Source organism: Bombus pascuorum, chromosome 5, assembly GCF_905332965.1.
Source record: "Bombus pascuorum chromosome 5, iyBomPasc1.1, whole genome shotgun sequence".
Classification (NCBI taxonomy): Eukaryota; Metazoa; Arthropoda; class Insecta; order Hymenoptera; family Apidae; genus Bombus; species Bombus pascuorum.
The window spans coordinates 13931486-13952000 of NC_083492.1; the positions used below are offsets into that span (position 1 = coordinate 13931486).

Here is a 20515-nt window from a genome sequence, read left to right on the forward strand (position 1 = left end):
CCAAGCAGCACCTTCCGTTGGTGGTCGTATACTGATCTGACATCCACGACCACAGAAGCTTGGTCCACCGACGGTTAAGCTCCATCTAACGCACGCTGGTAAGACGACGCATGAATTATGGCGAACCGCATCGAATATTCGCGAGAAATTAATTACATTAACTAATAAGTTAATGAAAAATTTTTCTTTCATCAGTTCTTAAATATATTAGAAAGTATTTAAATAATTTGAAACGAAATGTGATATTTTTGAGAAAAAAATGTTATAATAACTAGAATTCCGTTATAAAAAATAATAATAACCATCAGTATTTAAAAATGTTTTTGGAATGTAAGACTGATGGTAGAAAATATAATAGTATAAAAATGATGCTTATATATAGTAGAATACGGATTTTTATATAAATTAATGGAAATTCTATGAATACTTTTGACAATATTTTGTAATAACATTTTAATACAAAATGCTTACAATGTATAGCGATAAATATATTTGTATCGTGCGGCATGATATTCATTTAATCTGAATAAAACTAATTTATTTTTATTTTTAATTGACTTCACTATATTTGTCTGTAATTTCTGTACGCTTATGGAACATTGTAAGAAAACCAATTATATGATATTTTACAATATCATTTTATAAAAAAAAAAATATTCTCGATGTATGAAAAGATCCCGTTTATTCGATAGAAACGTTCCTGGCATAAGCTGGGGTTCCTTAGTGGTCCTGGAACAGATACTTGTATATTTTCTTTGAAATTTAAAGATCTTTTAACGAATGATCTTTTCATACGTCTTAATAAATGTAAAACAAATTTTCTAGTAATAGAAAATTGAATAATAAGATGAAATTGAATAGTTGACAATGATATAAAAAGCGTATAAAAATTAACAGATATAGTGAGATATTATAGAAAATCTATTTATATAAAGTAGTATGAAAATCTGCTGTTTAATTATAATAATCAAAAAAGAACAATTATTTAGCGGATTGTCAAGATTGAAACCTGTGGGAAATATTAGATTTTCGCACCTTCTTTTTATTTTTTGGATATTTGTTGGAATCGGATATTAAATTCGAAAATTCCAGATTTTCATGTCTCGGTCCCACTTCTGATGTTTATGTTTTCTTATCTTTTCTTATATTAAACAGCAGCTTTTAATACATTTGCATAAAATTTTTAATTACAAAAACAAATTTTTAACTATGTGCAAATTTACGAAAATTTGCAGCAAAATTAATAAAATGTGTAGAAATTGCAAATATGAATATCGGCCGTAGTCTTTAATAAAGAAAAATATCCTTATTTAATCAAAATTATAATGAATATCAAAGTTGACAATTAAATTTAAATTTTTGTTTGTAAGCATCAATATGATTTTCCATATCACTCCGCATTCTACTTTTTATAAACAAAATTATATCAATTTTTAACAGACGGGACGGAATACAAAATTTTTATAAAATACATTTTTGTCGAAATATATTGTGCCCGAATAATTCCAAACGCTTTGCAAATTATGACAGGTGGTCCGCATTTAACGCATACCCTAGATTATAACGAGTTCTTAGATTATCAAATGATAATCAAATTTCTGATATTTTACAATATTCAAATAATGTCAGAAACATCTAGCGTTTGCCTTAAATACGAACCACTTTGCAGATCGGATGATACTGGCACTTCGATTACTATGTTGAATCATAAAAGTCTTAAAAAATTATAATTAGAGATTTAAAAAGAGATAAAAAAGATATGTATACGTATATATGTATATATAATATATTATAAATATAAATATATATTATATTATTATAAATATATATTATATTATATATATATCATATTATATATATATGTATACATATCTTTTTTAATTGCTTGTACATCAAACTAATGTTACGATCTAAGGGGAGTCATAGAAGATTGTTTTTGTATATAAATATTTTTGAAATCTTTGAAATATCGCTTGTACAATTAGACAAGCTAAGATGTTCAGCGTCCACTCCTTTCAGTTCTTTTTTTCATTTATTTTTCTGTAAAAGAACTTGAATACTTTCTTTGTTTCGTTATCACTCATCGTAAGACGATATGAGATGAACAAACGAAATATTTTTCGATCTTTGCTTCAAATCACCCGCGTTATATAGGGAGAACTTCTTTATTGGGAATTTGATAGTTAGGCTCTCCAAATGCTTTCTAACGAGATGATCATTAATCTCATGATCATAACGATAGATAGATTTGGACAACCTTATATATCTTATGCTTAAAGCATATTTGAACAACTTTTCCAAATTTTAAGAAAAGAAGTTACACAGATCAAAGATCAAATATTTGTTAAATTTCGTTCATTTTTTCAATTATATCAAAACATCAATAACATTATATTAATGTGTTTGTAGCATATCGTCTCATTAAGAATTGTAAATAGAAAAGAGTTTAGGACGCTGACAATTACTTTAGTACACATTAGTCTATTGACATACTCCCCAAACGGGAAAAGATTAATAACGAAATTAAAAATATTTCTCGTGTGGGGAGTATCAAATCTCATGTGTAAATTGTTCACCTATTTTCAATCACTTATATCGTAGAATTTTCTTTGTATAATTTATAATAAAAAATATCGAATGTATTAAATTTATAATATGATTCAACATAACGACTTTAGGGAATTTTTAACTTTTGATGACCGAAAATGACTTTCCGTCCCGTTTTATTATATAAAGTTTGGCAAATAAACCTTTTCATTATAATAAGAGCGTAATTTCTTTCTAAACAAGTACCATACATTTTGATTAAATTCAGAATGTTTGTGAACTCATTTTGAAATTAGTATAAATTTGTGTTACTACATTGTGTTAACATGTTGATATACAGAAAACGACAAAGTATGGTAACATTTACAGTGCAGATGTTCTGTTCTCATCCTAATTAATAGGAATGGTAAAATTAACACTTTCATGAATTATAACTCAAGATATCTACCATATAGTATCGATTTTTCAATTAACAACAATAAGAATAATTTTAAGCATGTTTTTATACAAACCAAAGATTTTCTCTATAATTTAATTATTCTTATTGATTATGTAGGATTATGATATAGAATTAAATATCTTAATTAATTATTGACTGTGAATTATTAATAATTTATAAATTACATATTTATTGAATTATTAATAATATCACTTGGTATTATTATCAATATTATTATTACTATTATTAATAATATAATAATAATAATTAATATTGTTACTACTGTTTTTTCTCCTGTTATTATTATTATTTGAATTAATTATTTTCAGGGAATATTTCTTTTTACAAACTTGTCTTTATATACTTAACTTTTGAGATATAATTCACGAAGTGTATTGTTGTTATTAGTGTCCCCCGTTTCTAATTTTTACACACCCCAATCCGAGGGAAACTTGTGCAGTTACATACGTGCCATATTATCATAAATTCGTTAGGAAATCGTGTTCACCGCAAGTCGGGAGAATAGAGGATCGAAAACTAAACGCGATAAAATACGAAATTTTTCATTTTTCATTCATCGGCTCATACTATATACAGTGGTGAGCGTACGAATAGTTAAAAGAAAATGTTAATTCATAAATTCAACTAATTACGTCATAGAAAAACATAAAATAACTAAGTGTTCGATCATATCAAATTCGCATTTAGCAACCAATTCTGAAAATATCATTCAGAGGATAGAGGTGCTAAATTTGTCATTCGAACGGCTCAATTATATTAGCTATGACTAAATTGCATTCGATTTAGTATATATAATAATTTTTTCTCTTATTTATATACTAGCACCACTGTATATGTGTGTATATATATATACATATCTATATCTATGTATATATATATATATAAATCATCACATTTATAAATCAGTTAAACTATTCTATATAGCATTTTCTTCGCTTTTCAAAATGAAAGTATTAGTCCCTTATTTTTTACTTTCGAAATAGAGAATTTACATTATACAAACTATCGCGACATAATGATGGAATATTTTACATCAAATTCTAGGATTCTTGAAATTCTTCAGATTCTTCAGATTCTTCAGATTCTTAAGGTATTCTTACAATAAAGGTAGATAAGATATTTGAATTATATAAGAAGAACAATATAGTAATAGTATAATTCTATAAAATGTACTTACCTACGTAGGTGAAACATGCCTTAGAACATTAGAAAAGTTAGGATGCATTGTTGTTTCTGATCATGGCCAATTTTAATTCTTCATTTTTATTACCATCTCGAGACTCCGCGTCTGGACTTGTTTTTCTTCTCGTCCCTTTTTCCACTCCTTCCGTGTTAACGCGTTTTATGCTGGCTTTACTGCTACACCTTTTGAGTTCGTCAGTCCTGAATATTTCGAATTTTTAACGACAATAAAAGAAACGAACGACATTCGCGAAGAACAGAAAACGAGAATTCCCGCGGTTTTACGTACCGTGTGCCTTTAAGAGTGTTTGCAAGCTTTTAATTTGTAATTACGACTTTGGTATAAATATAGAATATGTGTGTGTAAAAATAGCAAAAATAATCGTAACGTATTCTACTAAAAATCTTATATGGTTTATGTGGAAATATATTTACGTAAGTATTTCCGAAATTATTCTATATAATAATTAATTATCATAATATATACTGTGAATGTTATATGATCGTGAAACCTAATATTGTTCTGATATGTGATCGTTATACATTGGTAATTTCAAAGTACACGGTACTACGGTTACAAAGTTTAGTAAGAGACATTTTATTCTTTAACCAGCTCTAAATTAATTTCATTAATTTCTTCAATTTTTGTAAAATCGTTAATTTTATTTCATAATCAAATTATTGCAACGAGGGGTCAGATAACGAATAAAATTGGAATATTTAAATTATTTGTAATATAATATGGCAATTAATACTATTACACACTTTTACACGGTATTAACAATATCTAATCGTATAAATACCAATTGCGTAATCCAAATATTTGTTTCTTTTAAGACCAATTTATATAAGGTCATTCATTTGTAAAAATTGTCGTAATTCGTTTGTAAAATTTGTCGTAATTCATTTGTAAAAATTGTCGTAAAATTGTCGTTGTATAGATTAATAATCTCTTCTCCAAAACTCTTAAATTCTGTTATATTAAAACTCGAAGATCAGGATTATAAAACGTAGAACGTAATACATGTACACGATTAAATCGATATAAGAACGATCGTACGTTACAAGAAATATGTTTGTACACTCTTGGCACACGACTGACGCGATATTTGAGTTTGTGCTCATTTATATATTGCTCGTTAACGGAAATTTACAAATACGTTATAAATACGATATGAATACAAATCGTTAACGATCAGCATCTACTAAGATTCAACAAAGTCAATTTTCGATTGTGAAACGCTCTTGGAGATCGTCAAATTCCTAGAATGGTAACGTATCATTTACGATCTGGCGATTTGTTTGCGATTTGTTTGCGATACGGGAAAGTTCCTTGGTTTGTTTCGGCGACGGTTCTTGAATGGCTCTCGTTAGATCGTACAAAAATACAAGCATAAAAACGTGTAAACGCGGTTTATGCGAATGGCCAGGCAACGCGGTAACCGATTCCAAAGTGTGTATTCAGTGAATACTGAGAAAGGGAGCAAATAAAGCAAGACGAGACGAAGCTGCGAAGGTGGCAACGAGTCTCATGGGAGCCCTCAACTTAACTACCAGATCGATGTCCAACCCCGACCACGCTTCATCCCCTGAAACCAACCCCTGCTGGCTTACACGCTACCGAATACTCGTTCCCTCTCTCCTCTGTCCTCCATCTTCTACTAGTCATATTTGTCTTTTTTTTTTTTCGTTCTTCATTTTTTTTGTACATACATATACGTATTGTTTCTTGCGTATTCCTTTTTTATGTTGTATTATGGTTTTATATCCTTGTTCTTTTGAATAGTCTTCTTCTAAATATTGTTTATGTTTTCCTGTACTTTATCTGTTGATATATTTGTTCGTCTTCATTAGTTTACCTGACTTCGCTTTGATTTATTTTATTCGTTTTTCTGCCTCTTACGGTTACGATATTTTCCTCACAAACCTATCAACTGTAAGAAAAACATCACTTATGAAAAAAATCGTATATATGGCTAAGCACCACGTATAAATATAAACAAATACGATAAGTATTAAATACTCTTAATATATTTAAATTAGCATATGTTTACCTCGATATATTCCAAGAGTAGTCTCATTATTAATCTCCAAACGGCCATTCTCTACAAATCCTTTTAAACTCAATACAACTTCAAACTATATACATGTATGCTCGCTACCAACAACCTCTTCTCTATATGCCACAATATCTATGATTTACAATCTCTACTACACAAAACGAGGAAAAAGGAACAGTCTAACCTAAAGATATAAGCGTGGAAATCCACGATTCCGTAAACTTCACTAAACACACAAAAAAGTCAAGAAGTGCTTCCTCTTTCTTCAAAACTCACACATACAATTCTAATCATATAACCACAAGCTTTTAACATTCCCATGCATACGTATATATGTATATACTAAGTTTCACAGTATCGCGCCATGAAATAGTAAAAATCAGGATCTGTAGAGGAAGATAAAAAAGGAAATGAAAGGGATGCGCAACGTCTTTGAAATTGTGAAGGTACGTCGGCGATCCTAACGTAATTGGACCCCGAGACGTAACAACGTTTCACGTATACCGAGAAATTCCGGGGGATAGCTTTTTGTTCGAGTTGCGTTTCGGTCCAGTCGGTCCAGTCAGTCCAGTCGAAAACACCAAATAGATACTTTTATGGGGGGCTATAAAGGTCCTGAATCGAGTATCGATGGTTCCAAAGGGGCTAATCTGCGGATGAAAACTGTAATAAAATGTCCGACCTGCGTATGTATTTGAAATCCTTTTGCAGTAATACGCAGCCTTACTTTGAGCGCTCAGGTAGCACCCTGACCTGAATATTTTCCTAAAGGAAAACATATACTGTTCCCCTGTTTTAGGTTAGTTTGAAATTTTACGAGATTATACACCTTGCGTTTCTATACGCTTGTATAAATAAGGTATCGAAACTGACGTTTTTTTGATATAGAGCAAATCATAACCTCGGAATGACACTTTTGTATAACGGTTATTTTAATTGTTTATAGCGTTATTCTTTATGATTTCGCTACATGATCACTTCTGTTCTTGAACTGAAAATTTTAAAAACATTACTTTGGTTCTAAATGTCTCAAACGAGAAGAAATTCTATAATTTTTTAGGATTGCATACAATATATATACATAATTGATAAACTCACCGCTTTGAATTGCAAGCGGTGGAAAAATCCTATGGATCCACTGACTGTTTTACCCGGTCGGTATTTCAATTTCTCCGGTAAAATATCTCATATGAGATTCAAGTTCTTCATATCTTATTTATGATCAAATTTATAACAATATCTTTTTCCTATATATTGTTTCACATATTATTTTTGAGAAACAAATAAGTTTTCATGTATTTAGTCCCAATTTTCTCCACTGTGAATGTTGTAACCTTATTCTGCGCTATAATCGGTAATGTGGAAAATGATAAAAAGATCGATAATATCACCAACGAGATACAGAATAGATCTGATATTCAATACTTTTTGGTATCATCTTTTTGGCGGTCATCTAATATTTCATACCGTTTCCTTATGAAATTACAAATAAGGCAGAGAACAGAACATTTCGCGCATTAAGTATAGAATTCTATACTTCTGTAATATGTACTTAATTGTACTCCAATCTTATTATGATACAACAGATTGGAGTGGTAATTTTTTTGATTATCCGAATATTACAAATCAATTTTTATTTTATTGTTTAAAATTAATTTCATGATTCAAGTTTTCGCACACAATTTACTTAAAACTTCATATTAGAATAAACTTATTCAATCAAACTCATCTAATCAACAATACTAGATAAATCTTACGCTATGTGTTAATACATTTCGCAATTTATTAATAAACTTTATTCTTTTGTGTGTTACAGGGTCGAGATTGCCGTGATATCTGCCGCAGAACTGCAATAGTGAAATCTCCACTAAATAAAAAAAATCGAGCTATAGCTAGCTTTAAATATCAAATTTCTAGATATCGAATTTATAATTTCGACTTTATACGTAGTAATAAAGGACGAGATTAGGAAGACAAATTCAAGTATTACAAATACTACATGTTACATAATGCACTAATAATGTGTATAATGTAAATAGATAAAATTGTGTAAATAAATAACACAATGTAAATGAATTAAATTGTGTAAATAAATAACACTATGTAAATGAATAAAATTGTGTAAATAAGTAACACTATGTAAATGAATAAAATTGTGTAAATAAGTAACACTATGTAAATGAATAAAATTGTGTAAATAAATAACACTATGTAAATGAATAAAATTGTATAAATAAATAATACAATGTAAATGAATAATGTAAATAATAGAGATTTTGTAATGAAATATAGTTTCAAAAAACAGTGAAACAGTTTATTTTATACTTTGACCTTCATCGTAGGAGAGAGGTTGGCTTATGTAAAGGTTTAACTTTGCTTTTCATGGCTGCAGATATTAAAAGTGACAACAGGGCTTGCGCTCGCACATCTCGAGTGTCAAATACAGAGCATCGACAGATACAAAACTTCTTAGCAATTATATCGATAGACCAGAAAGACGTTGGTAAATCGACGTCATAAATGTAACGTCTACCCTGTACTTCATCGGTGATATTGGCACTGACTAATTGTTTATAATGATTGCTATGTTCGCCGTAGGGAATCACAGAGGCGTAAAAAAGATTCTAATTTTTTGGCTGGTCATGAAAATATTGAGGAAATGATTGAAATCCAATATTGAATTATTTTTGTTTATATTTATGTCACATGATTAAAGAAACAAAAGTAAATTCAAAATATAAATAAATTATCCAAATTTACATGATTTTATGTCACAATGTAAATATTATAGAAAGCACATGCAAAAGCATTTTATAACGCAAAAGCAAAAAGTTTGAGCATTTTATTAGCGCAATTCCTTTCTTACAATTATAATATTAAAAATTTTTGTAATTGCGAAGAAACGGTGCAACTTGTACTATTAAATTATCTCATTATATTTTAAACATATTTATAACGAAAGATTAGATCGAAATTAATTACATTAATACATTAATGACAGAAGGCTAGAAGAAATATAATAATAGAAGAATTATATTAATTGTATTTTGCACTTTGTAATATTATTAATTTCATAATAAATTATGATAGTCAAACTGTTCTGTAAATAGAATAAAATTCTTCTATAAAATAAAAGTGATAGAAAAATATTAATGTATTACATGCATAATCAAATTAATATTTAACAATCTCCCGTCGATAATGTATTAAAACAAACTTTCATTTTCGTTACGGTATATACTCTTTATCTAAAGACCAACATAAAATATATTCACAATATGTAGACTGATTACAAAAACATTTATAAATTTTAAAGCATATTTACATAATTTCATTCTCCTTTTTCAGGATAAAATATCCCTTAAATACACACCAACATATGCAATTTTCCCTTTATATAGATTTTGCTATTTTATGTAGACATATTTTGATTTTTATATATAATTTAAAATTTGTATACGAAAGTAAAAAATGTCTCCTCTCTTCACTGTAGGCAAATAACTTATATTCGAGCAATATTACGCACTTATAAAGATCTATATTGTTACACCTCGCTATTTAGGAAATCTTGTATTTGATTTTGTTACGATAGAGCAGCACAATAAAGTTTTAATTTACAATTATTAATATATATCATACTTAAAAAGTATCTCTCGGTAGAAACAGCATAAAATATCTTTCATAAGAACCTGTTTATCAAATCCTTATTAAGATCCTAATAAAATTTCCTACTGTAAACTTACCGGTCTATGCTTTTTAATAATTTCCATTGAATATTTGTAAAACAAAATTCAAATTCATTATCGATATTGCGACTAAATAGTTGCTAGACGAGAAATCTATTACTTGTCATATTTTGGCAATTTCTTGCAAAGGCAGAATAATTTTATGAAATATGCCTCTTCTGTTTATGTGCTGTTACAATGTTACAATTGAATATAATTTTATATGTATAATGGATTGTACGATGGATTGTTAGCTAACTTTTTAAGAAACGTCTTCCCTAAACATGAAAGCATGTATCAATGTCATTCATAGTGATACATAAACATTATTTTTTTATTGCACTATTGCGTGCATAGTATAGAAATGCTATAATTAGTATTGTGCGATAGAATTACATTTTCTTCACTCTTATCAAGAACAAATCATGAGCATTAATAAATCTCCTTTTCAATTTGTTAATTCGTTCATTGAACGATTCATTCATCGAATACTTCCAAGCGAAAACCACTCAATTGTTTCGGTTGTTAAATCGATGCGTCCAAGAGGTAAGCGTATTCCACCAAGAAATTCATTTTCTTGTAATGTGTCATGATTCCATATTGTAGCTTCCAGAGTTCTCTCTTTAATCACGTCTAGAGCCATTCTATATTCCAACTGTGATGAACATATACATATTATACATCCAAGAATTTGTTTCTACTGATCTACATCTACTGATTTGTTTATTTAAATTAATTACCATTTCCATAAACGAAGGATGACAATTTTTCTTTACAACTTTTGTTTTCCGCTTTGTCTTTTTTGTAGGATCAGGTTTAAGATAAACTTTAACATATGTATTTGGTTCCTGACAATTTGCTACTTTGGGTAATCCTCTTGCATGATAGACCATCACATAAAATGCTCCACGTGTATAGTGAAGAGACATCTTAATTTGTCCGCTTTGTACATTATCTCTTACGCGTTTCTCAGCCCACCAATTGCCAACTAATAAAAAAAGATGATAATGACATTTACAATATCTTCATATTTAGATAGCCATATTGTGAAAAAAGTGTATACCTTTTACTTTACGTAAATGAATATCTGCATTTTGTTGATCTCTCAACAAAGGATGAAAGAAAGTGTATACTAAATCACTTTGAGAAATTTCTGGTGCCATTTTGAATAAACTTACAAGGAATTTCTCAATATCCGCTCGCCGTTTATCAGCAACTTGCTTTATGTTAGATCTTCCAACACTTATACCACTTGGCAAGCTATGTAAAATAAATATCTATTTACATTAATCATATAATGCTATTTTTATATTTTACAAATAAATTGTATCAATTTTTCATGAATTATGACTAATTACGATTACTTACGAAGATAAAGTAACATCTAAATTATTCTTATAAATTTGGTTTCAAAGGAACTTTTTTTTACATCAAAGATATTAATCTGATTAGATAATACGAAATATAAGATAGCACAAAATTCTGATATCATATTATAAAAATTTATCAAACAATTCAAGTAGCAATAATAAAACGCATTATCATTTTATGTTTACACTTATTGAAGTTTGTACTATTAATTGTACATTTGTTTGAAGAGTTTGAATATACATTTTATACTAAAAAGTAGGTATGTATTATTATCAAATTAAAAAATATATATACACATAAGATTTAATTCTGTATTGTTTTAGAAAAGAACATCAAATTAAAAATGGGTATTATTAAACGTTTCCGTGCTCAAGTATTGATACAAAAAGCTTCGTCTAGAAAATCGACTGCGCCTGAATTTTATCGAAGAATATCACAAACTGCATCACAATCGCAAAATAACATAAATAACAATATAAATAACAAGAAAACTGTTAGCACTGATATTAAACAATCCAAGTCTTCATCCTAACAATAAAAAAATAAGATAAACTAATAATTGATTTGCATTGGACCATATATGTCGAATAATCTAGACTATTAGACATAAAATCTTCTGCATGATGTAGATAAATTAAGTTACTATATATGTATAATCTCTACAGATATGAATCACATATGATATTATATGAATTATTATTAATATATTGTTGCTGATTAACAACTGTAATTTAATGTATACTATAAAAATCGTGTCATAACATAAAATTGCAATAAAATATATTTTACTTACCTAGCAAGTTTTGCAAGAGGAAAGTGAATACACAATTTTTGATAGAATTCACAAAATTCCTTATATGATCGGAATAAATAAGTAGGATCTGCATGACCTTTTCGTTGTATACGCAAGATATACATATAATATTTTTCAGGATCATATCGTTTTTGGTAGCCATGCACTTGAACACTTGTTAACTGACCTTCCTGCTGCATTCTACAGTGAACATATAGACATTTTTGAAATACTCAATGTACTTTAAGAAGCATAATTTTAAATTTTAAATTTACATTTAAGAGCAAATATTGAAAAGTATATTAAAAAACTTACGTATATGTACGTGGTATAAAAGATAATAATGCTCCATCATTATGATCGCCCGAAAATCTAAGTTGTGCTAAATTATGTAGAAAAAAGTTGAACTGTGTAAACCAACTTTTAAGTGAACTTTCTATCATTCGGGCAAATGTTGCAGCTGCTTCAGGATTTGTTTGCTCTGGAAGAAGAGCTTTTTGTACATAACTAACTGCATCCACAGTCACACCAGGAATTCCAGACGAAGTCATCTGTGAATTTGTATAATTATTCATTTTAGATTTGTTCACCAATTCTTTGATTTCAATGTCACTAAGCTTTTGTTGTATAACATATGATTTATATAAATCAGTCATGTTATTTTTTTGAAACAATAAAGCATCCATTTTTAACACCTATGCTCTTGTCTGTTAAAATTATTTATGATACAATAACTTCTACGATATTTCTAAAGTTAATATTATAACCGTTTGTTATTAATATATTGTTTGTCGCTTGTTTGCTTTACGCATAAGTGATTAAAACTGCTGCATTGTTCGATATTACGGAACCTCAGACGATAAACGCTAATTAACTACGCACTGTATATAGTTTAGCATGATAGGCGGACCACTTTCTGATAAAACGCGTGGATAGGTCCTTCCGTTGCGGTTTTATTGTTGTCATAACACAGTAATGGTTTAAATTATAATACCAGCAAAATAAGTTCAAACTATTTTTTTGCCTTTTTAATTTAATTTTGTAAACAAGTTAGGTTTTTTATAGTAAACGAATAGACTGCTGTCTAATAATATTTCGATATAAATTTTTAAATTGTAATGGCACAAAATCCTTAACACATACAATATAACAGGAATAGACGTACCAATCCAAAAAGATGAAGAATTAGATTTCCATGCTTCCGCACTACATTAAATGCTTGACAACACAAATCCACAAAATGATGGAACTTGGCTGATGGCTTGTCTCCACCATTTATAACATAAGCCATATCAGATGTCAATACAAACGGTGTCCTATCCCTAATTAAAAACATGAAAGATTATAATTTAATTTTATAAGTAGTGAATACACAGAAATAAGGATACATTTACCTTTTAAAATTTCCAAACATTTGAGCATCACCTAAGAATTTCCCAAAATCAATATGAAACAGATGACCTGATGTTTTTAACATAATATTGTCATTATGTCTATCACAAATTCCTAAGATATAGGTAGCAACACTATAACCCGCACAAGATGCAGTAAAGTTTTCTACTGCTCGTTCATACTCCAACTCTGAAGGATTATGTTTTGCCAACCATTCTGCAATAGGTCGATCTTTAAATGATCCAGTTAGGCCAAACTCAACCTGTATTTTTCTCAACGTTTCTGCATTTGTAACCATTTCTATCATCCCACGTTTGTATCCAGTAGGTACGCAAGCAAATGTTACCATTTTAAGATCAAGACCTTCTTTTAACCAAAGTTTATCCATTATACGCATCATTTGAAGAGTTAACATATCTTGTTGTAAATCATCTCCAACCTTCAAGATTATTTTAGTATAGAATAAATCATAATAAATTATAGCAGTAGGTATTTGTTAACTGAACATACTTTAAAAATCGCTGGACAAATTACATCATCACAGCTAATAAAGTTGATTTTCAATGGAAGTGTAAATGATGGAAAGTATGAGCAACTTTGTACATTTATACCAAATACTTGTTTACTAGGAGACAACGGTAAACAGGTGCCATCATCTTCCATTAATTGACAATGTATATTTTGTAAACCAATTTTAAGCGCGTCTAGTCGTAATGATTCTTTTGTTTGTTTAATATTTTCCGCTACTTCATATAAATTCTACAATATTATGAGTTACACCGTTAACATTTGCTAATTTATACAAAAATATACGTTAAAGAAAGAAGAAGAGGAAAAATTTTACTTTAACGAGTAATTGTTGCGTAAGAAAACTATTTCTTAGTGCATCCCCAATGACGGCTAATAACGCTCGTAACATCAATTGTAACCTTCTATGATAACGTGCTGAACTAATATTTTTATCATCCTCTGGTGTAGTTTCAGCAGAATTCTGAAAATAGAGTATACTAAATATACTTGTTTAACTTTCTAAAGTAAAAAAAAAATTATTCCAATCTGAATTACTTGAGGACTTTGTCCTGGTAACGCTTGTGTTAATAACCAATAGATGTGATGAGCTACCCGCGGAGAAAGTAAAGCTCGTTCTAATAAAAATTTTGTAAGAGGGGACGTTTCATATGTTTCGTGCTTCAACGCTTGTAACAATTGAGGTAAGTAATCTACAAGTTCATCATTACTCAGTTCTCGAATCCATCCAACTGCCATTTCTCTAACTTTCATATCTGTAAAACTATAAAGTATCTTTGATTAGTTGTACAATTATCAACAATCTCACATACATATACATATATATATATATATTTAGAACATTGGAACATATATATTAAAAACATCAAAATATATATATATATACCAAGGTAATAATAATTGCAGAGCTTGGACAGGAGGTAAAGGACTCCAAATTCTAAGAGATGCATGAAGATCAGGCAAACATGCCCAATCCCAACTATGTGCAGCTAAAAGTACTTTAGGTAAAGCTTCAGGTCTATTGTGCAAATAATGTCGTTTTTCCCATAGAATTTCTCTTTCTTCAACAAGTGGTCTATTAAGAAATTAATTAATTAATTAATTAATAGATATCAATAGTTTATTATTAATATTTGTAATTAAAAAATATATGTATACCTTGAAAATGTAGTTTGCTGTGTGATATCTATTAACAATTCTTGTGTGTTCTGATCCAATGAATTGAAATCAAGAGATTCTACATCATAATCACGTAATTCTGTAGGAAATAATACTCTGCCACCATAATCAGGTAATTCTACACCAATAATAGCATGCGTATCTCCATGAGGATGAATCCCAGCTGCTGGGGCAGGGCCTAATCTCTTATCAGCAATTGCTGGCCAAAGTGACAAGAAAAAGCTTCCTTGACTCATAACTCTGTAAGTAAAAATATAAAAAAAACATATAGTAAAATATTTTCTCACTTTAATAGATGTAATCAATTACCCTTCATAATCGAAAAATTGTATAGCTCCCCATCCCAATTCTTCTTTTTGCATGGTATTTTCTGCTGATGAATTAGATTCATGATCAGTAGGTTGCAATGTACGACCATATAAAACTAATACTAATCTTGCTTCTCTTGGTACTTGACATACGCTTATCCCACGAAATTCTAGCCTTTTATAAAAAAAAAATATAGTAATAGTTAATTTTATTATTAATAGTAACAGAAGTAATAAAATAATAGTAATATTTCTTATTAATTAAAAGTAATAGTAATGTTATTTAATAGTAGCTTTTAATATTATTACCATGAATTAAATAAAATTCTTGGATGAAAATTAGAACTGACTGCCATAGGTTCGGATAAAACTGGATTTCCAACAGGTCTTGTTCCATGAAATATTTGAGCTGCAATGATATAATCATCATGTTTCCATGATCCTGGCAGTCTATGTAATGCTCCAACACGAACTAGGATGGTATCTAATACCTCAGATGATATTAATGTATCTATTATACAAAAATATAATAAAATTAATGATTTCTATAATTCATTATCTGTCAAAATGAAATTTTATAATTCTAATGTTCTTACTTGTTGGAACTTCTCCCCTGCTATTTAATTCAAAATCAACTCTAAATGCATGACAGTAAGTTTCTACAAGATCTTGAATTGCATCGCGAATTTTTCGACAATGAGATGCAATAACATCTGGAAATTTTGTTCTTAATGTCACTACGGAATAATCACCATCTTCATGCAGAATTTCTGGTTTCTTGCACTCTATATTTGTTGTATGAACTTGAGGTAAAAATTGACAACATGCATTTACGAAATTATCAACAGCTTCTGTAATTTCAAATGTCTCTATGTTTCCCATTAATGCACATACTGCTTTTACTGCTTGAACAACACCACGGGGTTGCAATTGTGGTAAAAGACTGGAACCATGATTAGTAGTTGCTAATTGTATGGCAGCAGTTTCCACGCGTTCCATTTCTTTTTCTACAGTTTCTACAATTTTTTATATGAAAATGCGTAACTATTACTTGAATATGTCACATCTTTTTGTATAATAATAATTTCATAAATATTATTTTTTGTTTTCATACCTAATAAAATAAGAAGTGTATCGTACGAAATAGGTTGTACTGGTTCATTTGGAAGAATATCTTCTAACTTGAGACATTGATCACGATTATCATCTTGAAGCTTTAAACAAAATTGTATATGTATAACATTAATTATTAATTAAAATATCCTTACATTCCAAAAAATACTTACTGTTCGTGTTATAGACCGTTTTATTTGCACTTTAGTTAGGATAGCTAATTCAATATCTTTTTCTAATTTGATACATTGATGTATATATTCGTACTGAGCTAAAGTTGTATTAGATGCAAAATATTCTGCTAAACCCCATACTCTCAGACAATATTTCTCTATATTTACTATATCTTCATCTTCTAAGGAACAAGCGACATTAAGAATAACATGCTCAACACTACAATTTACTGAAAAAAGATGTGTTTTATATGTTAAATTGTTGAAATTTATTTCATAAATTTTTTATTATAAATTCTATGTGTGTAAGCTTACCATCGCATGTAAAAGAAATGGACGGAGTATTTTCGTCAGAATCCATTAACTGTGGATGTACAACTAATTTTATACTTGTGCCTTCAGGATATAAATTTTCCATCATTGGGCTGATTACATGTCCAATGTTTGTACTGGGATCATTGAACGGAAATTCACCTGAACATATTTTGTTAATTAATATACATGTATTGTAAATTCTAAATACTAAAAATACTAAATTGTTTACTTATACTTTACTAACTTCGAACAGATTTGATCATGTCATAGAAAGCTCTAAGATCGCAATCATGAAGTGATGGTCTAGTTTTTCTCACTGTTACATTTTCATACAAGCGTGTTTGTCGTTTCTGTGATATAAACGATGAAGATTATTAAAACTTTAATTACTAATTATTTATTTAAGTAATTAAACATTTAGAATATTTACTCTTCTATCTAAGGAAGTCCTTCTTCTTTCAATAGTATTCCAAGCTGATGAATTTCTAGGAGGTAGTGGTGGTGGTGCAGCTGGAGATACTGCTGGAGATTTAGCAGACTTTTCCACAGCAACATATACTGGATCTGAATTAACACTTTCATTTGTGCTATACATGTAATCGAAAGGATCGAATGGATCATACACTGATCCACTCACTTGCGATTGTATTTCTGCTAAACACATCATATTATTATTATTATTAGATATTTATACAATTACTTTATTTTATTTGTAAATCTACATTTCAACAAAATATTACCATCTTTATGTCCCTGTGTGCTGTCATTTTGATCTTCAATCTTAACAAGTAATGGATCAAATGCTTCTAGTACACTAACCCGAACATTTGTTTTATCATCTACTTGATCAAAAGAACTCAAATCTATAAGATTATTATTTGGCTTCTTCTCTATCACTTTTAATACATTCAGCTGTTCGTCATCCATACAAAATGTAGGTTTTTGGACACCACATATAGAAGGAGTAATACTTGGTCTATAATTCATAGGTAATGGAGGTATCTGCAAAAAATTATTAAGATTTATTCTTAAAAAAATTATGAATATTATTGAATGTTTGTCTTTTAAAAAATTTCTTTAAAAAAAAGTTACAGATAAACTTAAAACTAATATTTTTATACCTGACATTATTAAATTGATAGTTGAAGATATTAAACTGAACGTAAGATTTATACATAATATATACCTGAGAATGAGCAAGAAAAAAATTTTTTAAATCATTAAAATTCCATGCAGGCTGCAAGAATTATTAACAAAATTATTGTTACAACAAAAAAAAAAAACATATTCCACATTAACCACTGAATACTGATGAAGATATGATATTTACTTGTGGCGTTATATCAGGTACATTACTGTTAATACTACTAGATCTTGACATAATAGGACTAATTTTTGGAGTTCCTGGTGTACAAGGCGCAGTGGAAGATCTAGGCCCTGGAGAAAGTGATTGATATCGGAAGTCTCGAGAATGATAACCTGCAGAACTAGTGCTACGTGATATTCTCCCTTGTTTTTTCAATAACGAGGGATGAGTTTCCCATTTTGGCTCTACAGTCGCTTTTCTGCTATGGAAAAATAATTATTAATTAATAACTATTAACTAATAATTTTCCAATGTTTTTATAAAATTTATAATTTGTCAGAGTGATTAATTGTACTCTTACGAAGGTGGAGGTGGAGGTGAACAATAATCGTTTAAATTATCTTGCTTCACGGGACTTGTAAATGTAATCAAATCAACAGTATGTTCTTGACTTGTGGTTGCTGTTGTTGAATTTCTTCTAGATGGAACTGGTGGCGGTGCTAATATCACAGCATTTCTAGATTGATTAGTGTTACAGGAACCAGGCCTTGGTCTACTTCTACACTGAAATCTATAGAATTTTTGTTATTATAAATTCGTTTTAATTTGTGCAATAAATATATGGTAAAATAAAAATGATATAAATTTCATTTACTTTTCGGTTTGTGATGTGTTATCTCTTTCTGATGAACTACTATGTATAGTGCTGTTTCCATCATTCTGTGGAACACATTGTTGCTGAATATTATTAAAATCTGATCGTTGCTTTTGTAATTTAAACTTTTCTAGTGCCAGACTCTCCAAACTCATTGCCTGAGCAAGTTCTAAATCCTCTTGGAATTGACGTTCATAATCGATCACCGCAGATCTTTGAGTACTTGTATTTCTACTGTAGTGTGACATCTAAAATTAAATTAAAAACTTGTTACCACATTATAGAATAACGGAAGCATAAGAAAGATTAATATATATGTATGTATGTTCAAGATGTAAATATGACGAACTAGTATGAGTAAGCTAGTAATAATATAGACATAATACATATATTTTAAATACACTTTAACCTATACCTGAAGTGCATTCACACAAGTATTTTCATACATTGTTAACGAAATTAAATTAAACAATAACATTAATTTATTAATACAATAACATAGTTTTATGTTATTATTATATATCTTACTAATTTACACATATATATCTTAATAATGTAGTTCTATGTATTAAAATTATGTGATGAAGAAGATAAAAAAAGTATATCAAAAAGAAATTTCTCAACATTGGCTGCAATCATGTATCATATGAATTAGTAAAAATGAAAGAAACATATTGTTGGTATAGACCTTATCATTTAAAGGGCTGCATTATCAATTTAAAGTTCCAGGAGTATTATGCGTCTAGGTAAACAGATTTACGGCTCACCCTAGCATTATTTTCAGCGAAGTGTCTCGCTGTTGAAAAATCTTCAAGCAAAAGACCAATACAGTCTGAGAAAAAGCACTGTCACTTAATCAAGGAAATGACATTTTCAATAGTATAATTAGCTGTCGTGTACAAACGACCTACTGTACTAACTGTACACACGTAGATACTATGTGTACACAAATCGAAAAGTGCACTGACTTGAAGCTGCTGCCACGGATAGACAATGTACTGGTAGAGTAGAAGTAGAAGACACAATAAGTGTATCGTGTGTACATACAATGAATATATCGTATATACGTGCACGATACGTCTTACAATCAATACAACGATACGATGTAACGAAAGACTGGTTATGGTGCGGATGTAATTGAAAGTGGTGACGGTATACAGTTAGGTTACATTAACTCTTTCCGGTGTATCGACTATTTGGATAGTTAATCTATTTAACCTGAACGGCGAACCTTATTTGATTAAAGCTGATTTATACATGGAACACGTAGGATTGTTTACAGTTAGGAGTATCTATATATATATATGTATATATAAATTTGTGTTAGTAATATAGCTCTATATGTGAATCTCCTTAAGCGAAAGATTGTGTTCGTTAATTTTATTCTTTTTTAATACAAGATGTCTAG

The 20515-nt window shown here is 29.2% G+C and overlaps 1 protein-coding gene and 3 long non-coding RNA genes across 10 annotated transcripts in view; all 4 read right to left on the bottom strand.

Moving 5' to 3' along the window:
* Positions 1-3236: 3236 nt before the first annotated feature.
* LOC132907034 (uncharacterized) lies at positions 3237-4500 on the bottom strand. Its single transcript, XR_009658092.1, has 3 exons — positions 4479-4500; positions 4185-4390; positions 3237-4082 (listed from the first exon to the last, which is right to left on the bottom strand). It is a non-coding gene; the product is annotated as an uncharacterized LOC132907034 (long non-coding RNA).
* Positions 4501-5809: 1309 nt separating this feature from the next.
* LOC132907038 (uncharacterized) overlaps positions 5810-20515 on the bottom strand; it is an 87128-nt gene continuing 72422 nt past the window's right edge. For both annotated transcript variants that reach the window (XR_009658097.1, XR_009658098.1), the window contains exon 2: positions 5810-6003. This is a non-coding gene — a long non-coding RNA (uncharacterized LOC132907038). The remainder of the gene's footprint in view (positions 6004-20515) is intronic.
* On the bottom strand, positions 6347-8076 carry LOC132907035 (uncharacterized). Of its 2 annotated transcripts, XR_009658093.1 has the most exons (3): positions 7348-7671; positions 6977-7240; positions 6347-6899 (listed from the first exon to the last, which is right to left on the bottom strand). It is a non-coding gene; the product is annotated as an uncharacterized LOC132907035 (long non-coding RNA). The 2 variants fall into 2 exon arrangements; XR_009658094.1 differs by having other exon boundaries at positions 6347-7240; positions 7348-8076.
* Positions 8926-20088, bottom strand: LOC132907028 (phosphatidylinositol 4-phosphate 3-kinase C2 domain-containing subunit beta). Of its 5 annotated transcripts, none has more exons than XM_060959757.1 (26): positions 19875-20088; positions 19108-19355; positions 18814-19023; positions 18477-18714; positions 18333-18383; positions 17887-18148; positions 17577-17797; positions 17391-17496; positions 17147-17305; positions 16832-17061; positions 16660-16759; positions 16142-16561; positions 15855-16056; positions 15547-15720; positions 15217-15477; positions 14945-15133; positions 14596-14821; positions 14375-14521; positions 14041-14289; positions 13533-13969; positions 13304-13460; positions 12454-12689; positions 12139-12339; positions 11038-11234; positions 10715-10962; positions 8926-10629 (listed from the first exon to the last, which is right to left on the bottom strand). In XM_060959757.1, exons 2-26 carry the CDS (start codon positions 19353-19355, stop codon positions 10456-10458), a joined length of 5343 nt encoding a protein of 1780 aa, XP_060815740.1. In that variant the 5' UTR covers positions 19875-20088; the 3' UTR covers positions 8926-10455. The 5 variants fall into 5 exon arrangements, with proteins under 5 accessions (XP_060815740.1, XP_060815739.1, XP_060815741.1 ...); XM_060959756.1 differs by having other exon boundaries at positions 19796-20088; XM_060959758.1 differs by having other exon boundaries at positions 18477-18711; positions 19796-20087.

Coding starts and splice junctions, on each gene's coding strand:
- LOC132907028 (XM_060959757.1), bottom strand. CDS start 19,355: ATGTCACACTACAGTAGAAATACAAGTACTCAAAGATCTGCGGTGATC. Junction 15,478..15,546: donor CAATTTTTCGATTATGAAGG/GTAATTGATTAC, acceptor TTTTACTTACAG/AGTTATGAGTCAAGGAAGCT. Junction 14,822..14,944: donor CTGCAATTATTATTACCTTG/GTATATATATAT, acceptor GATACTTTATAG/TTTTACAGATATGAAAGTTA.